The 21,975-nt window shown below is 43.0% G+C and overlaps 1 protein-coding gene and 1 long non-coding RNA gene across 4 annotated transcripts in view; both read left to right on the forward strand.

The window, feature by feature from the left end:
- The first annotated feature begins 1,218 nt into the window (after nt 1–1,218).
- On the forward strand, nt 1,219–7,621 carry LOC109255422 (uncharacterized). The gene is made up of 3 exons (XR_002075233.2): nt 1,219–1,475; nt 5,216–5,553; nt 6,443–7,621. It is a non-coding gene; the product is annotated as an uncharacterized LOC109255422 (long non-coding RNA).
- Nucleotides 7,622–8,362: 741 nt separating this feature from the next.
- ANKRD22 (ankyrin repeat domain 22) overlaps nt 8,363–21,975 on the forward strand; it is a 31,496-nt gene continuing 17,883 nt past the window's right edge. The window contains exons 1-3 of one of the 3 annotated variants that reach the window (XM_019430059.2): nt 8,363–8,508; nt 16,025–16,147; nt 16,241–16,648. In XM_019430059.2, coding sequence (XP_019285604.1) covers nt 16,628–16,648 — 21 coding nt within the window. In that variant the 5' untranslated portion in view covers nt 8,363–8,508; nt 16,025–16,147; nt 16,241–16,627. The remainder of the gene's footprint in view (nt 8,509–16,024; nt 16,148–16,240; nt 16,649–21,975) is intronic. The other 2 variants (XM_019430060.2, XM_019430061.2) reach the window with 2 other exon arrangements.

Genomic DNA, 21,975 nt, shown 5'->3' on the forward strand with positions numbered 1-21,975 from the left:
TATTTTTTCAGGCTTTTGGCAAAGAACATCTATGGCTTGTATGGCGTGAAAAGCCAGTTTGAAAGGGGGAGTCACCACCGTGTTCAGGGTGATTTGCAGAGGAGTGGACCTGGAGGAAAGCATCTGGGCTTTAACCCGGTAAAACTTTGGCTTTATCTCCAACTCGTTCTTTTTTTCTCTCCTCCTTTCTCATTCCTGTCTTCCTGTTCATTGCAAAAAAAAAAAAAAAAAAAAAAAAAAAAAATTTGTCCTAGAAGGATAGAGATTTTTGGTTGCTGCCAGAGAGGCTGGGCTGGGGGTCAAGCTTTTGCTTTAGGAGGCCACCTGATTGCTCTGAGGTTTTATAAAAAGCTGAGGCCCTGCAGGGAGTGTTGGGATGAGGGGATGAGGTTTGTGCCTCGGATGCTCTGGTTTAAACTAAGAACTTCCGGTGGGTGTTTTGCAGAATAAATCTAGGAGGAGACCTTGAGATTTGGCTTTTAAAAAGCTGCTATTTCACCTGCTTCCCGTAGCGCTCTCTTTATGATGATCCAAACTTTCTTCCCCTCTCAACCCAGGCTTTAGGACGTCAGACACCATTTCTGACGGTTAATTTTGTGTGTCAAGTTGACCAGGCAGAGGGATGTCCAGAGCTGGTGAAATATTATTTCTGGATGTGTCTGTAAAGGGTGTTTCTCGACGAGATTAGCATTTGAATCATTAGACTAAGTAAAGAAGATCCTTCTCCCCATTGTAAGGAGAAGTCCCTTCTCCTTTTCTCCCCATGTAGAGTATACATGCTCCTAAATTAGAGTATACATGCTCCTACTTAACCCTCTTTTTTTTTCTCTTCGTGTACAGTGAACATTTCCCCACATCTTTGCATGTATTCTTACAATATAATTCTCCCCTCCAACTGTGTCTGCTCGACAGATTGCCACCAGGTGACTTCTAAATACCTAGCACTGAGGCAGATGCCATAAGAGTCCTGGATCAATCACTTGCAAGCTCTTGAAGATAAGCTACCGAACTTCTCCGAGACTCAAATGGTAATAATATCTACTTTAAGGTTTGTGGGATGTTTAACTAAGACACTGCATTTAATGTATGGTTCCAGGCATATGGTAAACACTCAGCCAAGATTAAATAACATTGTTCTCATTTGAAATACTGTTACAAAGCTTGTCTTTTTCAATTTTTAATTTTTTGAAGTTTTAATTCTTTAGGTAATCTCTACACCCAACATGGGGCTCGAACTCATGACCCCAAGATCGGGAGTTGCACGCTCCACTGACCGAGCCAGCCGCATGCCCCTGATTAAGGTCGTGTCGATACTTTTCAGTGACGTCTGTCATCCTAATCCTGGAGGGCTGGTCATTGCCCCACAGAAACTCCCATGTTCTTTTCTCGGACATCATGGAGTTCAAGGGCACATGAAGGACCATGTCGGTCTAGAAAGAACCAGCCAGGTGTTCACTTAACGTCACTCAGGACACGTAAGTCTAACTTTACATTTCGTCATCACCACGTGTGCTTTGCTCCCGTGAAACTCTATCCTCGGAAGCTCTGCGGTGGAGTACACGGTCAACACGTGTATAAACTCATCAGTGGTCCTCATGAAGCCGAGCTTCATTATATCCTAGGTTAAGACAAAATCTCCTGGGTCCTAGCAACTTGCAGGCCAGGGATCCAAAACCCGGAGTCTAATGATTCAGAAAGTGTATTATCTGGTGGGGGAGGGGAGGATTCCTGGGTAGCTCGGTAAATTAAGCTTGATTTCAGCTCAGGTCGTGAGTTGAGCCCCGCTCAAGCCTCAAGCCCCGCTCAAGTGCTGAGCCTGCTTGGGATCCTCTCTCTCTCCTGCTTTGCCCCTCCCCTTCTCACTCTCTATCTCTCAAGACTACATAAATAACCAGTAAAAAAAAAAGAAGTGTGTTATCTGGGGATTTAACCTCAGCTCCAGGAGCTGTGGGTGATACAGAACCCACTTCGTTTTTCTTTAAGACTGGACTAGGAGATAGGTATCTTATATCTTTAGTGGATGAGACAGCAGATGGTTTACCCAACATCTAAGAGACTAAGTGAACCAAGAAAAATAAAGGGCAAGAAATGGATATGCATAGGCATTTTCCAATGAAGTCACCACGTCTTTAGTGTGTCAGTCAGAATGTGCAGGTGTGAGTGAGAGAAACCAAGCAGAAAATATTGGCCAGAGCTGACTGACTAACTCCAAACGGGTCCAAGAATCAGGTTTGTAGACCATGCAGCCAGAGCCAATGCCGGAAACAATGATGCAAAACTGGTCTGGTAAAGGCACCACGGGTACCATTGTTCAGTTGAGTCACTGCAATTAACACGTCCGATTTCATCAACCCTGGTCATGGAACCCCGGGTTAGGAGACATTTCTCCATTGGCGCCTTGCTTTTCTTCATGTCTTACAAACAGAGGTCCTGGTTGCCTTTGTTGCAGACTATCCATCCGGGACAAATGTGCATATTTTAAAGAGGTGCTGTTTTTCATTACATTGAATTAACAAAGATGCTGGTGAGGGTGTGATAAAATGGTCACTTCCATTTTGACAGCATGCACAGAGGATGAATTGTCACCAACATGACTGGGAAGGTAATTCAGTGAAATGAATGACAACCTTCAAAGATTTTTGTATCTCTAGTTTCCCAGAAATCAAATGACTAGATCTACCTCACAGACATCTTCTCAAATATAGAACGTAATTTACAGCCAAATATATTCTTCCTAGTGCTAAAAGAAACAGACCAAACATCCATAAGAGAATATAAAAATCTGTGCAGTTATATCTGCTATGGAATACTACATAGCCTGCTCCAAATAAAGGTTCGGCAGTTACCTAGAGTATATATAGCAAAATACCAATGTATGTTGGTTTACATATTTGATTGTAACTACATTTATCCAATTTGACCGCATATCCAATTTAATCGTAACTATGTAAATGAAACACACAAAAACCTACGGAAGGAAAAACATAACTGGATGGAAATAGACCAAAATTTTAATAGTAAAATCATATATATACATATGGTTTTACTGTCATATATATATATGTATATATATATATATATATATACACACATATATATATATAAAACAGTTTTACTGTTTTTTACTGTTTACTGTTTACTGGTTTTACCTATATATATATATATACTGTTATATATTTACTGTATAACGGTAAAACCAGTAAACAGTAAACAGTAAAAAACAGTAAAACTGTTATATATATATATATATATATATATATATATATATATATCTCCTTGGAAGGTAAAGACAATATTTCCCTACAGAACAAAGGTTAGACATGCTTACTGCCTATTATAAAAGATCCAGTGTGTTCCCCTGTGTTCAGGCATCTGTCTGGCCCATCTGCTTTGCTCCCATGAGAATTAGGGCCAACGGCACCTGCTGTATGTGCAAATGTTCATGATGTTTGATGTGCTTTGAGTAATAGAGCCCTGTGTCTCTGACCGAAGGGTTTAGCATCTTCTACCAGCATCCATGAAACTGGCAGGTGAGCCTATTAGCCTGTAAGTAGAGTGAAATTTCAAACCTTTAGTCCTTACACCTCGCTGCTGCTGAAATTGCTCCTTTGCTGTCTTTAGAAATGGAGGACGGTCACTAGAACGGAAATGGCAGTCTCGGACTTTTCTCTTCTGATCTTCCGATTCTAAGTTCATGTGACAGGTGCTTCTAACTGGTGGCCCCTAGGTCATGTGATGCCTGATGTAAAGGGAGTCCGGGAAATCCAATATTTATTTTCCTATAGTTTCCATAGTGGGAAAGTCTCCAAACATAGCTTGTTCAGGATAACAGGAAAAAAAAAAGACAAATGTCCACTACATCAGTAGTTATTCTAGATTTCTCCAATTGATATATGACAGGAATTATTAGGACTTTGTCAAAGGTTAAGTCCAAAGACAGAGGTCTATAATGTTCTTCAGGGAAAAGCCCTAAATTCCATGACTCGTAGCAGAGATGTTAGAGCCACTTGGCCGAAAATACACCAGATGGCACTCTAACTAGTAATGATACTTCTGCTTTCCCCCTGACTGTTTTGGGTGCTTTGTCAGGGCACAGCAGGATCCTTCTAGAAAAAGAAGAGGGATGTGGCCAGATTCCAGTTTCTCCTATCATGTTTCACAAACAAGATGGCTTCTTATTTGGCCATGGGTGATGCTGGGGTAGGAGGGGGCAGGTGCTACAGGTGTCCAAGGCCTACCACAACCACAAGTGTGACTCAGTCAGCACCACTGGGGCAGCAAGGGGACGGCAGGACTGGAGGTGGGAGGATTCTCTAAGAGGATGGTGGGCTGGTGGGAGTGGGGATGCAGCACTGGGGGAGAGAGGATCCTAGAAAATCGTATTTGTTCGAGGTGTAAGTCTATTCATTGGGTAGAAGCCTTGATGTGTGTGTGTGTGTGTGTGTGTGTGTGTGTGATGCTTAAGAGTAGCATACGTGTAGGGACATGTGCAAATCATAAGCTCAATTAATTATCCTAAAGTTAAGATACCTGGGAATTCCTACCCCAGGTCAAGAAATAGAACATTAGCAGTACCCAGAAACTCTCTCAAGTGCCTCCCAATGACCATTTCCATCCCTTCGCCTAAGATAACCACTACTCTGATTCTAATATCTTGTATTAGTTTGCTTTTTTGAACTTCATAAAAAATGGAATTGTATGTACGTGCTCTTTTGTGTCTGGGTTCTTTGCTCGACGTTATGTTTGTGGGATTCACCCATATGTTTGCATGTGACAACGGTCTGTTCATTTGTACCGTTATGTAGTATTCCATATATTGCCGTAACAAAAGTTATTGATCTCTTCCACAGTTTATGGAATTTGGGTGGAGTCCAACTTTGTCTATGACAAATAATGCCACCTGAACATTTTTTGATGTCTTTGCTATTTCCATTTGGGTTAAGTGTATACTAAGAATAGAATTTTCTGGGGGTGCCTGGGCGGCTCAGTCGGTTAAGTGTCTAACTTCCACTCAGGTCATGATCTCATGGTTCGTGAGTTCAAACCCCGCATCAGGCTCTTTGCTGACAGCTCGGAGCCTGGAGCCTGCTTCGGATTCTGTGTCTTCCTCTCTCTCTGCCCCTCCCCTGCTCGCACTCTGTCTCTGTCTCTCAAAAATAAATAAACATTAAAAAAATTTTATTTTAAGTTTCTAAAACGAGTTTTCTGGTCCTAGGATATTCATGTGAAGGACTGCAGTACATATTTCCAAAAAACTTTCCAGAGTGGCCGTCACGTCTTACATTCCATCTGTTCTGGGGTTAAACCTTGCGGGACATCAAACACCTGAAAACGTATGGAATGTTCCACCTTGGATCATCAAGCTTCTTTGTGTGCTTTAACCGATGCTGAGGAGGAAGAATTCTCTCTGCCCTTCAAGACCCTTCTGGCTGGACTAAGAAGCCAATTGCCATTGACATGAGACAGACTAACAGGAGAAAACCAAATTTAATTTTGTGTGTGTGTGGAATCCACGTAGACGTGGGAATTCCAAAGGCAGTCAGGCAAAATGAGGTATATGTGTGAGTTTGAATTGAGGAGAAGTGGCGAGGGGTCTGGGACTTCAAAGGAAAGAATGCACTTCACGGGAAGATAAAGAGCAAATGTTTGTAAACGAATGTATACTGGGCCCTTCAGAAACAGTAGGACAGAGGACTTTGATCACACAGCCCTTGCTAGGCTCCTCCCTCTCTACTACTCCTCATATCATAACATAGTTAACGGTAGTGATCGCTCTCTTACTGGAGCAAGTCCTCTATCTGAATTCTTTTGGGCAGTCCAGTGGGGAGGTAAAGAGCTTTTTTCTGAATTTGCTGGGTTTTGATTGCATTTAACTCAAAATGACCTTCACGCCCGAGGGGCCCATCTTGGGTCTGCCTGCCCTTGGCCCCCATGCTGAATCTGTGGGCTGAATGTATGTATAGGAAGGGCTCGTATTTCACATCTTTCACATCTTTCTTTGTCAGATTGTTCTTTCCTTCTCCCTTACTTTGTTTCGTCCTGAATCACTGCCAAAGTCCTGAATATAGTCCCCGAAGGGTGAGAATTGCTAACTAAGTGTCACTATTTGGTTCAAACTAGGTTCAAAAACTCACGGGGAGCTCAGCTCACTAACTTGGCCACACCATCAATTTCCTTCAGGAAAGTTTATTTTTTCCCCCTTGGGGAATGGTTTTGCATATATCTCTCTTTTTTTACAATTTCAAAGACACACATTGAAACATGGAAGATGATAGTTGGAAAATAGCATTTTTTTAATCATCGTCTCCTTGGAGATATAAAATAGCCACAGTAAATGTGAACACTTTGTTACTTTTCTTCCTACTTAATATTTTTAAACACAAAACACACACAAAAAATTGGCTCCTACATGTTTAATATTTTTCCTCTTAAAATCGCACAGGAAACCTGACGCTAGCTCTTGGCTAATTTGGCCTTCCTGTTTGGCCCACCTGCAAAGAATGCTGCAAATGATGCCATGTGCCTCTGGGCAGGTGTCAAGATGAGCCTCTCCGAGCGGGGACCATTCTAAGAATGATGGATTTATCTTCTGCGCCATTTGTTTGTCAGAGTTAATAATGCCCGTGTCGTCAGGCAACAGGGCAAGCTGAACTTGGAAGGAGGTCAGGAAATACAAGCCCGCAATCAGCAGTCTGAAGTATTAGAGGTCTAGTGGTGTCTGGGGAGCCAAAAATGAGCCAAGGTCTGGGAATCAAGACGCCATCATGGCAGCAGGAAGTCCACCTGCCTCTACGGACTAAAGTGCATTAAGACCAACTTCATTACGGTGTCTTGGAGGCAGCAGGAGTGTCCAATAGTTCGGCCGAGGGCCTTCGGCTGCGTCCTGCCACTTGCCACCTGCTGATTTGCAGCAGACAATTTTGCTTCTCAGAGTCTTAGTTTTCTCATCAGTGCAAACGGGGACACTACCAGTGTCAGCCTCAGCGGGTTATTGCAAAAGAACACTAATGGGGATGTGGTCCCTGAGATGTGTCCAGGGAATAGTAAGCACTCAATACATCCAGCTAGTATTTTTTGTGTTATCATCTTGAGGAAGTACTTTGACCATTGAACTAGACGATATCCGTGAAGCTCCTGGCAGAGAGGGGTTGGCCATGGTAAGTGCTAAATTGATGAGAGCAGTTAGCATCAATACCAAGGAAACGTGAATGTCATCACGAAACACGACATTGAAGACCATTTTGTGACAGGAAAGAGTGTCATTAGGTACTGTCCCAGGGCAAAGGTAGGATGTGAATAATTGCACGCACACAAAAATCACTTTTTGCAAGTTAATTAATTAGGTGCACACACACCCATTGGACGAGGTGAAGGCTGTGTACCGAAAGAGAGGCCATAGACGATAATGGCTAGAGTGACAGATTCTGAAACTACGTGTCGCGGGTTTTGACCCTCGTATTGCCGTTTATTAGTTGTGTGACCCTGGTGCATTACTTAATGTCTCTGTGCCTCAGAGACACATCTGTTCAATCCCCCACCTGTTAAATCATTGTTGGGTTTAATGTGGTCAAGGACTGTTGACCATCTTAGAGGAGTTAATACACGTAAAGGGCTCAGACTTCTCCCCGGAGCGGTGAGTGACATCTACGTGCTTGGTGATGCTACGCGCATGGATTGCTTGTGCAGCAGGATGCTCGGAAATCAGTTTCTTCTTTATTTTCAGACCTCAGAAGTTGTTTATTTTACAAACTAGAAAATTAAGATCGAAATCAGTCGAAGCAGTGTTTCTCAAACTTTCCTTCATGTTTCTTTTTAAGGAATCTCTGTAGACGTCCTTCTGTAATTGACCCTCCTCTGTGAAATTTTAGTATCACAGATACACTGTATATCCATTTATGTACTATATTTATATCTGGGCTATATTCATGAAAATTATCAGCTTTTCTTTTTCTCTCCAAGAAGTAATTTTGCTTGGAGCGGGGAGTGATATCACCCCCACTGAGCACACATTAGTTAAAATGAGAGAAACAAACAAATATTGATGGCCAAGGAAGAAAAATCTAGTGTAGGAAATTTAGTAGGTCCAAACCTTGGTCCCAGCAATTCAGACGCATGCATGAATCCGTTCCTATTTCATGGGTTATTTACCATAAGGTCTTTTTTAGGTTTTCTGCCTAGAATAGAAATGAGCAGGCAGTTCTGGCCCCAAAATGGCCTATGGAGAAATGAGTATTGCTGTTGAGAGAGTAGAGGCATTAAGGTCAGGAATATTATTCATTATCCAGCTTCATTAATTTTATGTGAAGAATTTTTAGAATCTCATACTCAAATGCATTTATATACGGGTCCAAAACTGCCTTTGGAACCAGATGAATGCCTCCTGTCCAAGAAGATCAAAAAGACTGGAAAGATAAAAAAAAAAAAAGAAACCAAGGCTTCTGATATGTCCCAAGGAAGGGGGAAAACCCAGTATGTGAGCGATCTTGGATGTCTTCAAAGCGTTGGAAAGTAGGTTCAACCCACTTACAGTCTGACTTAAAAAATAAGGATGTGGGGGGCAGGATACCTGACTGGCTCAGTTGGAAGAGCATGTGACTCTTGATCTCAGGATCAGGATCCTGAGTTTGAAGGACAGAGAGAGAGGGAGACACAGAATCCGAAGCAGGCTCCAGGATCTGAGCTGTCAGCACAGAGCCCCACGCGGGGCTCGAACTCATGAACCATGAAATCATGACCTGAACAGAAGTCGGATGCTTAACCAATTGAGCCACCCTGGTGCCCCAAATAAGTCAATTTCTAAAGAGGAAGGATCAGAATATGGCCCACCAAAGTCTGACAGCCGTGACCTTAACGATAGCTTAATTTAAGAAACAAAACAACAAAATCCAAATGCAACACTTTATTATAAAATGGAACAAGACCAATGAGACCCCATAAAAACTTGAGACTGCATTTCATAACCTCAGAAGGGAATGTGACGCAACGAACGTTAAGGCCCCACAAGAATGTTGATATGAATCACCTCTTTTTCAAGCCCCACAAAGCACCAGGAGTGAGAGAAAATTGTAGTTCTAAGTGTAAATAAAGTAGGCAACATCCTCCGTCCTGGGGTAGAGCAGTAAACCCACACCCTAAAGAGTATAGCTTGTCTCATACTGTGAAACTGGTTTTACCACAAAATTGTAAGAGCCTTATAATTTAATTCATCCAACACATTCCTGAGTCATTGGAGGAAGAGTGGACAGCTTGCAGAAGTAGTTGGTTATATCCCGAAACACTCATCCACCGTAACAGGATTTGTCAGCGGTTTTCTGTTTTTACCAAGAAATAAAAAAAAGCTCTTGTCTCAGATACGTGAAGTTATCTAAAAAATTAAGCAACACAAATCATAGCATCCCAGTGATTGTGGGACCAGGAGTGTGAGTTTACTCTTTGCAGTTTTTTTAAGTTTACTTATTCATTGGGAGAGAGGGAGAGGGAGAGAGGGGAAGAGGGGAAGAGAGAGGAGAGAGAGAGAGAGAGAACACAAGTGGGGGAGGGTCAGAGACAGAGAGGAAGAGGGAGAATCCCAAGCAGGCTTCTTGCAGTCAGTACAATGGAGCCCAACATAGGGCTCAATCTTACCAACCGTGAGATCATGACCTGAGCCAAGTTTAAGAGTCTGATGCTTAACCGACTGAGCCATCCGAGCACCCAACTCTTTGCATTTCCATGAAAGCACATGATAATTACTAATTCTGTGAGTACATGACAGAGGATGACACAGAAATAGAACACACGGAGAATTAAGTGTTGCCTAAGTGCTAAAGAGCTAAGTGACCTGTTTTACATTTAAACTTACGATGCCAATGTATGTTTTTATTTTAAGGGCTGGCTGACCCCGTTTCCTTTTTCCATTACCATCAGTTTCTTAATTACTGGAAAATTCAAAAGTGATTTCAAATTTGACAAGATTTTTTAAGTCTTCGAGTAAAAAACCCTACATTGGTACAAAACAATGATTATTATTGCAATTTGGCCTCAGAATCCTGGGCTTCCTTTTAAGCGAACAAAAAAATATAAAAAGGGGTCACAAGCAAGAGAATTATGGGAGGAGATGGCTGAGCTCTGACGTATAAAACTCGGAAACGCAAACATTCTGATTAGCAAAAGTACTTATTTGATTAGATAGCCATTGTTAACATTTAAACGTGCTAAAATGACAAGAAAAAGCTGTTGTGTTATTTAAGGAGAATGACCCTATACAATCAAGGAATTTATACAGGTTGTGTATGAGCGGAAAGACTCTAATAAGGTATCTAACCTCTCGCATTTCTTACTTTGGGAACTACGGGTCTATTTGCTGATAATTGTCAGCAAATCGCTGCCTCAACTCTGACTGTAAACTTATGCAACCACATAACAAACTTCCTATTGGAAGCGCACTTAGACGCGCTAAACACAACTTGTGCTTAAACACGACTTGTGCAAACTGGAACCGACTGTGTCTCCCCAGTCCTTCCCTCACCTTATTTCCCTTCCAGTGTTTCGCGTTTCGGCGAAAGGCACCAAGCGGGACACATGCGTGCGGTCCTTGATCTGGGATTCCCCGTGTCCCTTATATCAGCTTGAGAATTCCTGCTATTTGTAGCTTCTGCACATCTCTAGAGTACTCTATCAGTCAGACCCCAGTAAGGAAAACCACACTAGTTATTTTAACCAAAAGAATTTAATACAAGGAATCCGTTCGGTGGGTATCGCAAGTCTGAAAAGGCCAAGGGAGAACATTGAGGTGACAGAGAGCCCCAGGAGGGGCTACCGTCTCTTGGACTGGGGGAACAGAGAACAGAGGTTGGGGTTACCAGCATTTAGGAGCTAGTGGGAAGGACCCTGAAATTCTTGGGGCCCAGCCATTGAGAAGGGGTTACTATCTGCTTGCGGCTACCACTACAAGAGCTCAGGGGAGGAGTTACACCTGGTTGAGCTGGAGGCGGGAGATGGTTGGTATTGGTACCTCTAAAGGGTGTGATTAGGCTGGTTTAGGGAAGGCAGGGAAAAAGCCAGACCAATGGCCGTTTCCAAGATCAAGGGCTATTGCTGGTAATGGGATCAGCAAACACATAGGAAAGGGCAGCTCTTTTCTGCCTCCTTAGTCTTACTGTCCTCCCCCAGTGCTCCCTATGGGGGAAATCTAACAGGAGGCCAACGGGGAAAAGAGAAACATAGCTCACGGAGAGCCAGTGTGAGCATCCCACAGCAACATATGCAGACGTGTATTTGGTGCCAGGAGACAACAGTTGTCAAATGACGACAACAAAACAATTTCATGTGATGTCCTTTATTCAAGGGAGAAGAAGCCGTGGATTGAGGGAGTCAGTGCCCCACGGTGCCGGGACACTCTCCCGAAGAGATGATGATTGCACAGAAGTGAGTTCTAGAGAGCGTTAGAAGCAGCACAACACGGAAACAGGGCATCCGTGGCTAGGAGGTCAGGAATTTCCTTCTAAGGCTAGCAGGTCAGTCAGGGAATAAGGAAAACGTATTTGGTGTGAACTACTTGGCCAGGGGTGCGTAACTGACCTTACTTAGAACTACGTATCGGCACCGATTCCTGGCAGTTGGGGATTGACTGGGTGCAAATACTGCCTTTCTGGTCAGATGGATCATTTATAAGAATAAGAAAGTTGTTTCGGTTTTGGTTTGCTGATGTGGCATTCTGAGCAGGTCTGAGTCCATCTTGGACATAGAAATTTATTTCAACACAGCCTCCCGATGCATTTTCAACAAAAAGCCCGTTATTTCTACTTCCTTTGGATTTCCTCCTCTTCTCTCCACCCCCACTGCTGCTGTCCTGCCTTAGGTCCTAGTATCTGTCTGCTGACCTAATGCAGTGGCCTCCTAACTCATCTCATCCTGCTGTTTTCTCTCTTGTCTGCCTCAAATCCACTTTCTTGGTCTAAGCTCAGGTCTTGATCTCAGGGTGTAGGGTTGTGAGTTCAAGCCCTGTGTTGGGTTCCATCTGGGGCATGGAGCCTACTTAAAAAATTTTTCTTAAAAATTGAAAAATGTATCCATCATGAATAAAGTTATCCATTATGACAGTGTTTCACCATGAGGAGTACCAGAATCTATCACCCTAAAATATGCCTCTTTGGCACATGGGTTATTCTGAGCTAATGGCCTTTGAGAACCAATAGGTGCAAGAAAAGCTTGAAAAACAGAGCACAAGTTTTCCTTTTATGAAGGAAATTTACATCTATAAAGGAAATTGCAATTTGTGGTGCACTCTTACCTCTTAGCTGTAGAGAAGACACTGACTTAAATCTGCCTGACAAACCTTACTGAACATCCCTTGTTTGCAGCACCTTCCCTGGTCACCTGTCCGTAACTCGCTTCCCCCTTTCCTTCCATCCCCTCCCCAGATCCTCTTTTCCATCAGCCTAAGATTGTATATAACCTAAATGCTAAACACCTCTTTGACTTCCACATCCCCGAGCTTCTTCTATACAGATATGAGATACAACAAGCTTCTCTTCATTTTTCTCTTGTTAACTTATCTTCTGTTAGAGAACCCCAACCAAGAACCTAGAAGGGTAGAAGGAGAAAGATTTTTTCCCCTGTCTGCAACCATGTTCCATTCCAACACTGTAATTCACCAAGTCCCCTTCTTTCACATTAAATTCTCCCATTGACCTCGATGAGGTTTTCTCTACCCTTGCACTGTTTTGAACAGGGTAATTCTCGGCTGTGACGTGCCGTTCCGTGCACTGGAATTTGTGTAACAGCGTTCCTGGCCTTCTACCCTCTAGATGCCAGTAGCTTGCCCCCACTTCTGATGGTGGCAATCAAAAATATCTCCAGACATTGTCAAATATCTTTAATTTTCAGTTAGACAACACAATTGTTTAGTATAAGCATGCCCCGTGCGGTATTTCAGAAATTTATCTAAAATTCAAATTTAACTAAACATCCTGTATTGAAAAAAATTCTTAATGTTTATTTATTTTTGAGAGAAAGAGAGAGAGCAGGGGAGGGGCAGAGAGAGAGGGAGACACAGAATCCGAAGCAGGCTCCAGACTCTGAGCTGCCCGACATGGGGCTCAAACTCACAGACCGTGAGATCATGATCTGAGCTTAAGTTGGCTACTCAACCAACTGAGTCACCCAGGCGCCCCTAAACATCCTATATTTTTATTTGCTAAATCTGGCAGTCCTACCTGGGGGCCAAGTCATCGCTGGTTGAGACTCATTGGCCTAGAGTGTTCTTACCAATGGCAATGAGTCGATTGCTTTTTTATTGGCTTGTTTTTAAGAGGCAACCCTACATGGAAGCAGATGCTCTTCCATAATTATAATAGTTTTGTGCCTTTAAAACCAGACTGTAGGGGAGGAAAAAGAATCATTCCTCTTCCCTTCGAGGTTCTGTGGCTGAGAACCCTGCATAATGAAAGAGGCATTAATAAGAAGAAAACAAACTGAAGTTCAGTAACATGCGTACCTCATGTGTACATATGGGAGACCCAGGAAAACTGAGTAAAATCTCTTGAAGTGGCCCAAACCAATGCCTTAAACACCATCTCCAGCTAAAGAAAAAAGAAGATGTTTGAGGGTGGGGAAAGTTATGGGATGCTACCGGTAAAAACACAGTAAACAGCGTCATTTGTTCTCTAGACTTAAGCCATTGTCTTCTCCATTAATTGGAGAATTAATCTCCAAACGAGATTTAGAGTCAGTCTACTCTTCCAGAGGGAGACACCTTAAAAATAGAGATTTCTTTGCTAAGGGTAGGTGTCCTTTACAGAAAGGTAGATTCCGCTCTGTTTTCAGAGATTCTCCTGTGTGGCTGCAGGCTTTCAGTAACAACCAAGTCAAAACAATCCTCATGACAAACAGGCGTGTTTTAGGGTGATGTATTCTGCTCTCCTTGGAGATGCAGTCTAGAGAGACATGCGGAATCCCATCAGATGAGTTTGGATCCTGACAGGAAATTAAAGAAGCCTCTCGAGGTCAATCAGGGAGGAAGAAGTGTGGAGAAGGAAGCAATCTTAGCAGAGAGGTAGTGAGAGTGAAGAGGTCTGTCCACACCACTTAGTTAAAAGAGGTTACAAAAGAAGCTAAAAGGGGTTGCAGACGATTTGCGTAAGAGCATGAAGTACCCAGTGGAAATAACATTAATTCTTACATCTAAAGGAAAGACACCGAAAAGGTCTTAAGACGTTTAAAAAATGCAAAATCGAACCAAGCCAAAGGGGAAGTCAGCCGCAATTTTAGTGGTTATTGCACACTTCCACCTTCAACAGAAAAATTAGTTAATTCTTTTGTGTTTAAGAAAAACATTTTTTTAAAGCAACCCCTACACCCAATGTGGGGATGGAATTTACAGTCTCCGGATTAAGAGTCACATGCTGTATGGACTGAGCCATCCAGGAGCCCAAAGAATTAGCTAATTCTTAAACTCCAGGAGATTGGTCCTAATCCCAAATCCAAGGCAAAGTATGTAATTCTTGTAATAACACGTATAAAAGTAGCTCATCGTGTTCATCAGTGGTGTAGGAAGAAGTTCCCTGAATACATGTAGGCTCAGGCCTTGGGTCCCGGCCCCTGTTCTTGGCCACTGAAGAAACTTCAATGATTGGAAGAATCCCGACAGTTTGCTCGGGATGGTTGAAACTAGCTCTCCCATAGGTGTGTGTGAGTGTTCTAATTCTGGGAAATTTTCACGCTTTGCTCTGATTGTGTTCAGAGATAGCGTGTGAGTATTTGGTATGATATTTAGTATACAAAATGTGTATAATGTTAAAGAGATTCGGCATATTAGAACGTTTGGCCAAGTCGCCTGGTGATTCCATTTAAGATACGTAACAGCATAGGGTGCCTGGGTGGCTTAGTTGTTTGAGCATCCGAGTCTTGATTTTGGCTCTGGTCGTGATCTCACGGTTCATGAGATAGAACCCCACGTAGAGGCTCTGTGCTGACAACATGGAGCCTACTTGCGTTTCTCTCTCAAAGAGAGAGAAACTCTCTCTCTACCCTTCCCTCACTCATTCTCTCTCTCTCTCTCTCTATCTCTGTGTCTCTCTTGCTCTCTCTCACAATAAATAAACTTAAAAAAAATATGTAATAAGCCAAATGATTTTAGACTCATTTAAAATAGACAATTTTAAAATTGAATATTATAAAATATTTGGCTGAATATATAAACAGTATCAGACTATTTAAGACAACTTAATACTTATTATGATAGTAAGTTTATTACATTTATAAGACCATTTAGCTGGGAAAGTATTAATTGTTAGGTTCAGAACTGAAGTGTTTACAAAAGCAAATTAAATATAGTGATACTGGGCCGCCTGGGTGGCTCAGTCGGTTGAGCGTCCGACTTCGACTCAGGTCACGATCTCGCGGTCCGTGAGTTCGAGCCCCGCGTCAGGCTCTGGGCTGATGGCTCAGAGCCTGGAGCCTGCTTCCGATTCTGTGTCTCCCTCTCTCTCTGCCCCTCCCCCGTTCATGCTCTGTCTTTCTCTGTCTCAAAAATAAAAACATAAACATTAAAGAAAAAAAAAATTAAAAAAAATATAGAGTAATACTTTAAGTGTAGTTTAAACATTTAGAGATAATTTAATTAACTAGGATGTAAATGGGACTGATTCTTCAAAGAGGTTAGTTTTTTCAATTTGAGTTGCTCAAGCTTTACTCAAAGATGCCCTTGAAAGTGAGCACATTCGGGGCGCCTGGGTGGCTCAGTCAGTTGAACGTCCGACTTCAGCTTAGGTCATGATCTCACGGTCTGTGTGTTTGAGCCCCGCGTCGGGCTCTGTGCTGACAGCTCAGAGCCTGGAGCCTGTTTCCAATCCTGTGTCTCCCTCTCTCTCTGCCCCTCCCCCAGTCTCACTTTGTCTCACTCTGTCTCTCAAAAATAAATAAATATAAAAAAATTAAAAAAAAAAAGAAAGTGAACACATTCATGTATGTAAAATAATATGGCTTAAAAATTGACCTTCATCTGTCACTTGACTTATTACTTTAATTTGTTTTTATTAATCAGGAACATCAAAGAAAAAAATTGACCTTATCTGTGCTGAAAGATCGCAAATAATCCATGGTGACAGTTCTTGAAGATTATTTTTCATCAAAGTCAAGCCCGTGGCAGACATATGCGTTCTAACAAGTGAGTTTGGCCATCCCTAGCCTTTCTCAATAGCCACTGAAAACCAGATTTCAGTTAATGTCTTAAACACAGTATCCTACTTTTTCCCCACAGTACCCCATGTTGAGCCCTGAGTCCTTCCTGTTGGGGTGAGAACTTCCCTTTCACTCTTGACTTTGCTCCCGTCATCCCACACATCAGTACTGGAAGAGCAAATATGACTCAGAAACCGGTTCCCCAGGGTTGTAACATCAAATGAGACACACTGGGGTCATTACGCTGTAAACCAATGCCTGTGTTTCCCTGGGTTGGGTTCTCTAGAAGGTGTGCGGCTGACTGAATTGCCAGAAGAACGTTCGCAAGTGTGGGAAGAAAGGACTTGCCACCAGCCTTGACTTCTAGAGACCTTTCTCTGGGCCGGGACGGATTTTATGTGAATCAGAAATACCTCCGGAAGATTCAAGAAGCTGTAGGGGTGACGCAGATCTGTGGAGGGCCAGCATGGGAATCCTATACTCTGAGGTATGTGACCTTTCTGGAAGTAAGATTCCAAAGGTGTTAAAAATTGCTCTTGCTTTTCAAATGTAATTTCCCGTTCCTGTGAAAATGTCTCCTTTTTTTCTGCATAGCTTTCCGTGAGAGTGTGAAGTCAAAACGAAGTCTTGGGCGTTAATCTTTTTAATACACTTAATATTATGAGGCAAATCATTTTGTAATTCTACAACTCGAGCTAGGTGTAAGTAGAGAGTTATACAATATATATATGTCCCGATGTCTAGATGATGTTTGTGGGGGTAATTTGGATCTTGCAGGGACTTAGGAAAATGGAATTAACAGAGTCATGTTTTCTGATGTCAAACATCCAGAGGAAAAGTGAAAATTGCGCCCCACTGGATTTTCTAAACATACAAAAGTAGACTGACTCTTCTGTGGAAAAGCAGGGACGGACTGACACCTTTGAACTTGGTATTTGAAAAGAAAATCACTACCAGAGATTATAAGTAAAGATTATCCCTGTATAAAAGAGGGACAAAGGCAGAATGTATATTTTTTGGCACTTTGAGTTTTTTCTTTTCATATCTGATGGATACAAAAACGCTTTCTTTCCCCTGTATTGAAAGTAACCTATTAGAATCAAATAAATTTTTAAATAATGTTTCAAAGGCGTACACGTAGTGTACAAACTAGAGTAATGATGTCATTATTCACAATTTACTCCCTTCCCTCTCTAACACAATTAACTGGTTGTTCTGCATTTCATTACAAATGCTCAACAGAACCTTCTCCGGTGGTTCTTCTACTAAAGGCGGTTTCTCTGCGTTTGCAATTTTTTCCAATGCCGTGTGTGTGTGTGTGTGTGTGTGTGTGTGTGTGTGTGCGCGTGTCTTTATAGTAAATGTACTCGTTGATTAGTTTAAGCTTTAGATTTAGGCAATCTAAAGTTTGAGAAATTGCTTCACTCACTGTGGTAGAATGGAGAAACTTACTTTTTAGGGGGGCAACCCAGTGATTCTCAGGGAGAGGAGCAATTTACCTCCCTTGGGAGAAACACTGCTCTAGGCTAGTGCTTTTCAAATTTTAATGTGAGGACCGATCACCCAAGCTCTGGTTTCAATGCAGATTGTGGTTCTGTAGGTTTGGGTGGGGGTGAAGATTATGCATTTCAATTCCTTGATGCTTGTATTGTTGGTCCCTGCACCACACTTTAAGCAGCCAGGTTGTAATCTCCGTCCTGAGACCAAGTACGTTAAAAAAAAAGTCTCTTCCTGTGCAGTGCATATTGTTTGTTTATCGGGTGTTGATCTGGCAAGTAGTTGAGTCAAGGCAAGATAGGAAGAATTATTTATAAACATTGTTGGGGGAAAAGTTTTTCCTCTACAAAATTTCTTCTGGTTGGTCTACGAACTAAATTGACATGAGACAGATTAACCGGAGAAAATCAAATTTGATTTTGTACGTATGGGAACACTACATATATTGTTTCTCTTGAGTCTACTGGATCTTGACTGCCTCTAGCTCAAAATAAGACTTCAGGGGCCCAAGTGGCATACCCTGGGGAGACTTACCCTGGGCCCCTTCAGGGTCAATGAGAATATCCCCAGAAGTGGAATAAATGTTTCACTTTTCAGATATATGGAGGACAAAGCAACTTGGAATGTACTACGATATTTAAAGACAAATCCGACACCCCATGTGCAAACACACACATACACACGCACCTCTAAAAATTCCTAACATGCCTAGACGCTCATAGGTAATTATTCAAAGCTCATAATTAATATCGAATCCAAGATAGTCTAAGGTAGTGTTGAAATAGACGTTATGGCCATGCGACTCCATATCACAAGTGGACGTAGATTCTAGGCCCTTCCGTCTGACTGCGCACACTTGTTCACTAACTCTAGTAACAGCAGTATGAAACATATGAGCACCTGGGAGGTTCACCATTTTCAGAGAGAAGAGAGTTGCCCACCCTTTTGGCAAAGAGTTTCTCAATTTGCAGGATTCCCCATTGATACCGACTTGGTTTTTGTTGTTTGTTTTTAAGGTAAACGTAGCCACCGCTGAGGATAGTAAAGGCAGTGGTAAAACTAGCTTGAGTAGCAGGTTCCTATGAGGAATAAGTGTTAGATCTTCCATAGTGTCGCTGTGCCAAGGATGCTGTTTCCGGAAAAGAGGTGTGTATTCTGCTTTCTCATTACTCGCCAGCAGCCTCGACCCTGGGAGGTACTCATCTGGCGTGAGGGTGCTCTTACTGAGCTCTGCTGCAGGGACTCTGGTTTGACTGCTGGCTTTAGACGCTTTGCATTTTCAGTTGACTGAGCGATGATGTCCCAGAGTAGTGGGTCAGAGAGCCTGAAGAGAAGTGGGTCCTTGGAAATATTTTTTAATGTGTATTTATTTTTGAGAGAGAGAGAAACAAAGAAGGGGGAGGGGTAGAGAGAGAGGGAGACCCCGAATCCGAAGCAGGCTCCAGGCTCTGAGCTGTCAGCTCAGAGCCCGGTGCAGGGTTCGAACCCATGGACCGTGAGATCATGACCTGAGCAGAAGTTGGACGACGCTCAACCTACTGAGCCACCCAGGCGCCCCTAGAAGTGGGTGCTTTTAGATGAGAAGAAGGCTTAGCTTGTTTTCCGGAAGCTGGAACTGTAGTTGCACGTGGGAATTACAGGTGAATGGAAAAGACAACAACCTAACTTAGTCTTATCCTCTGGTGTTCTGAGGCAGTCTCTCTGCGAGACTCCCCCACCTCTGATTTTAGAGAGGGTGAGAAGCTCTGAAGTAATTCCTCAAATGTGTAGACACGATATCCTCATCTGTCATGTAGGTGCCAGTCGCTTTGGCCTTGTGCCAGTTTCCTTCTATGTTTCCTAAGGCGTAAAGAATGCAAACCACCGAATGAGAACAGGACGAGAGCCGACCAGTTTTCCCCATTCATTCCCTGGTCCTATACTTTTTAAAAACATTTAAATTCCAATGTAGTTACCACACAGTGTCATATTAGTTTCAGGTGTACAGTATAGTGACTCAATAATTCTATACCTCATTCAGTGCTCATCATGATAAGTGTCTCTTAATCAAAGCACACACGGGAGCACCCAGTGATGAGTAACTCAAAGGGGTGATCAGAACTGGGACGCTTACACCGTCTCGACAAAAGGACCACATATTTTCAGAGGAGCTATCAGACACAGCAGAAGGACTTTGATTTCTTAGGGTGGCAAACTGTGGAAGGCAGATATATGGGGGAGCTAATGGAAGGCAAGGGCTGCTGAGTAAATGTTATTATGTCTCTTCCTTTGGTGCCTTCTCTGGGCTGGCAAGGGTAACTTTTGTCCTTCTTGGCAGAGAGGGGAGGGGGAACCCCTTCACAAATTTATATCATGCTTTTAAGTAACTGGGAGGAAGGCAGAGAACTTTCCTTGTATCTGCTTCTTCTCTGTTGCCTTCAGCTCAGAATAATCATTATGCCAGGGGTGTATTTTGGGGTGCCTACACTGCATATATGTATACATCTATTGAGGAATAATTGACGTAACATTATATTAGTTTCGGGTGCGTAGCGTAATGCCTCCATAGTTCTATGTGCTGCAGTATATTTGTATATTACTGCCAGTAACTCCAGCATGGTCCTCCTTACCCTTGGGTGGCCATTGTTTGACAGAAGGTCCCAGCGCCCAGGAGGCTGTAAGGGTGACGTTCCTGCTTCCTCTGGGCTCTGCACTCACCTCTCGGGTGGTCTGAGGTGGTAGGAAGGTATCTGGGCTTCTGATCTGCTCGATCCCGGCAGCGAGAACTCACCTTTTCTCCTCCTCGTTGGGGGAAAAGGCTTTCTTGCTCTCTCCTTCTTGTCATCACTGACCTCAGAGCTTCTCAGGTCTGATGCCCAGCAGTGGGGCCCCATTAGTCTTCCAGCAGTAAAGACAACATACTCTCAAGGAGACCTTGTTGGAGAAAGAATACAAAACAGATAACTATGCTCTGCCTCCATTTCTCCTCCTCTTCTTTACAATTCAACCACTTCTGGAACTTTCTTTCATGTTACATAAAAGCTAAATGGGCCTAAGTCAACCTTGAAAATAAAAAAACCAACCCTATGCTTTTTTTTATTTGCTTTCCAGACAGGATTTATTAAGAAATTTCCAAATTCCAGCATGTGACAAAATGAGCCATCAGAAAGAAAGGCTTGAGATTAATTGTACAAATAGATGGACCCTTCAATACTGTTCCCTAAGATTAGTTAATCTGAAAAGGAAAAAAAGACTGTCTTGTTTTCTCTCTCTTTTTTTTAATTAATTAATTTATTTTGAGAGAGACAGAGACAGAGAGAGCACTCCAGCAGGGGAGGGACGGAGAGAGAGGGAGAGAGAGAACTCCGAGCAGACTCCGTGCTCAGCGCAGAGCCCAACGTGGGGCTCGATCCCACAACTGCGAGATCACAACCTGAGCCTATATCAAGGGCCAGATGCTCAACAGACTGAGCCACCTAGGCATCCCATTTGTTTTCTTTTTTTTGGGGGGGGGGAGTACAAGTGAGTGAGGGGCAGAGAGAGAGAGAAAATCCCGTGAGGGAGGGAGAGAGAGAGAGAGAGAGAGAGAGAGAGAGAGAGAGGAGCAGGGCTCACCCCAAAATAATGGGACTCATGTTTTACCCGAAGTGGGGCTCGTGTTCCCAGAAGTGGGACTTGAACTCACGAACCGCGAGATCGTGACCTGAGCGGAAGTTAGATGCTTAACTCGCCCAGGCGCCCCCATCTTCTTTTGTTTCCCGAGAAGACATTTCATCAGTGCGCCCAGGCTCTTTACCTGAATCATTTTGCTTCAAAGAGCACAAATCCTTCTCAGAAATTTTTATGAAACCTCTCACGTGGTGTGGAGCTTCAGCGCGGAGATGGTTAATGAACAACTGACCGAGTGCCCCGGAGAGCAGGCAGAGTTCCACGAGCTCTTTCCCTACACTGGGAACCAGCGAAGTTCCATTACTCTGTAGGAGAATTTTCACCACGGTGAAGGTGGGGCGGGGGGCACGTCTGGCTCTTAGAGACACTGGTAATGGTGCACGCAGCTCAGGTATTGCTGCGTGGTTAAAATAACACCAAGTATTTCCCAGCTGTGATGTCTCCGCCACTGGGATTGGTGTCCAACATGATTCTGTAAATGATACACATAGAATATTTTAGCGGATCATTTACCTGCTGAACGTGTCATGACCTCCCCAGAGACACTCCTTAAATTTTAGGCCCTCGGAGAGTGAGATACAAAGTGGGCAGGGGCGGGGTTCTAGCACCAAGTTTGGGAGTCTTTTTATTATCTATCTATCTATCTATCTATCTATCATCTAGCTATCT

This window comes from Panthera pardus, unplaced genomic scaffold (genome assembly GCF_024362965.1).
Source record: "Panthera pardus isolate Hobbes unplaced genomic scaffold, ASM2436296v1 HiC_scaffold_22, whole genome shotgun sequence".
NCBI lineage: Eukaryota > Metazoa > Chordata > Mammalia > Carnivora > Felidae > Panthera > Panthera pardus.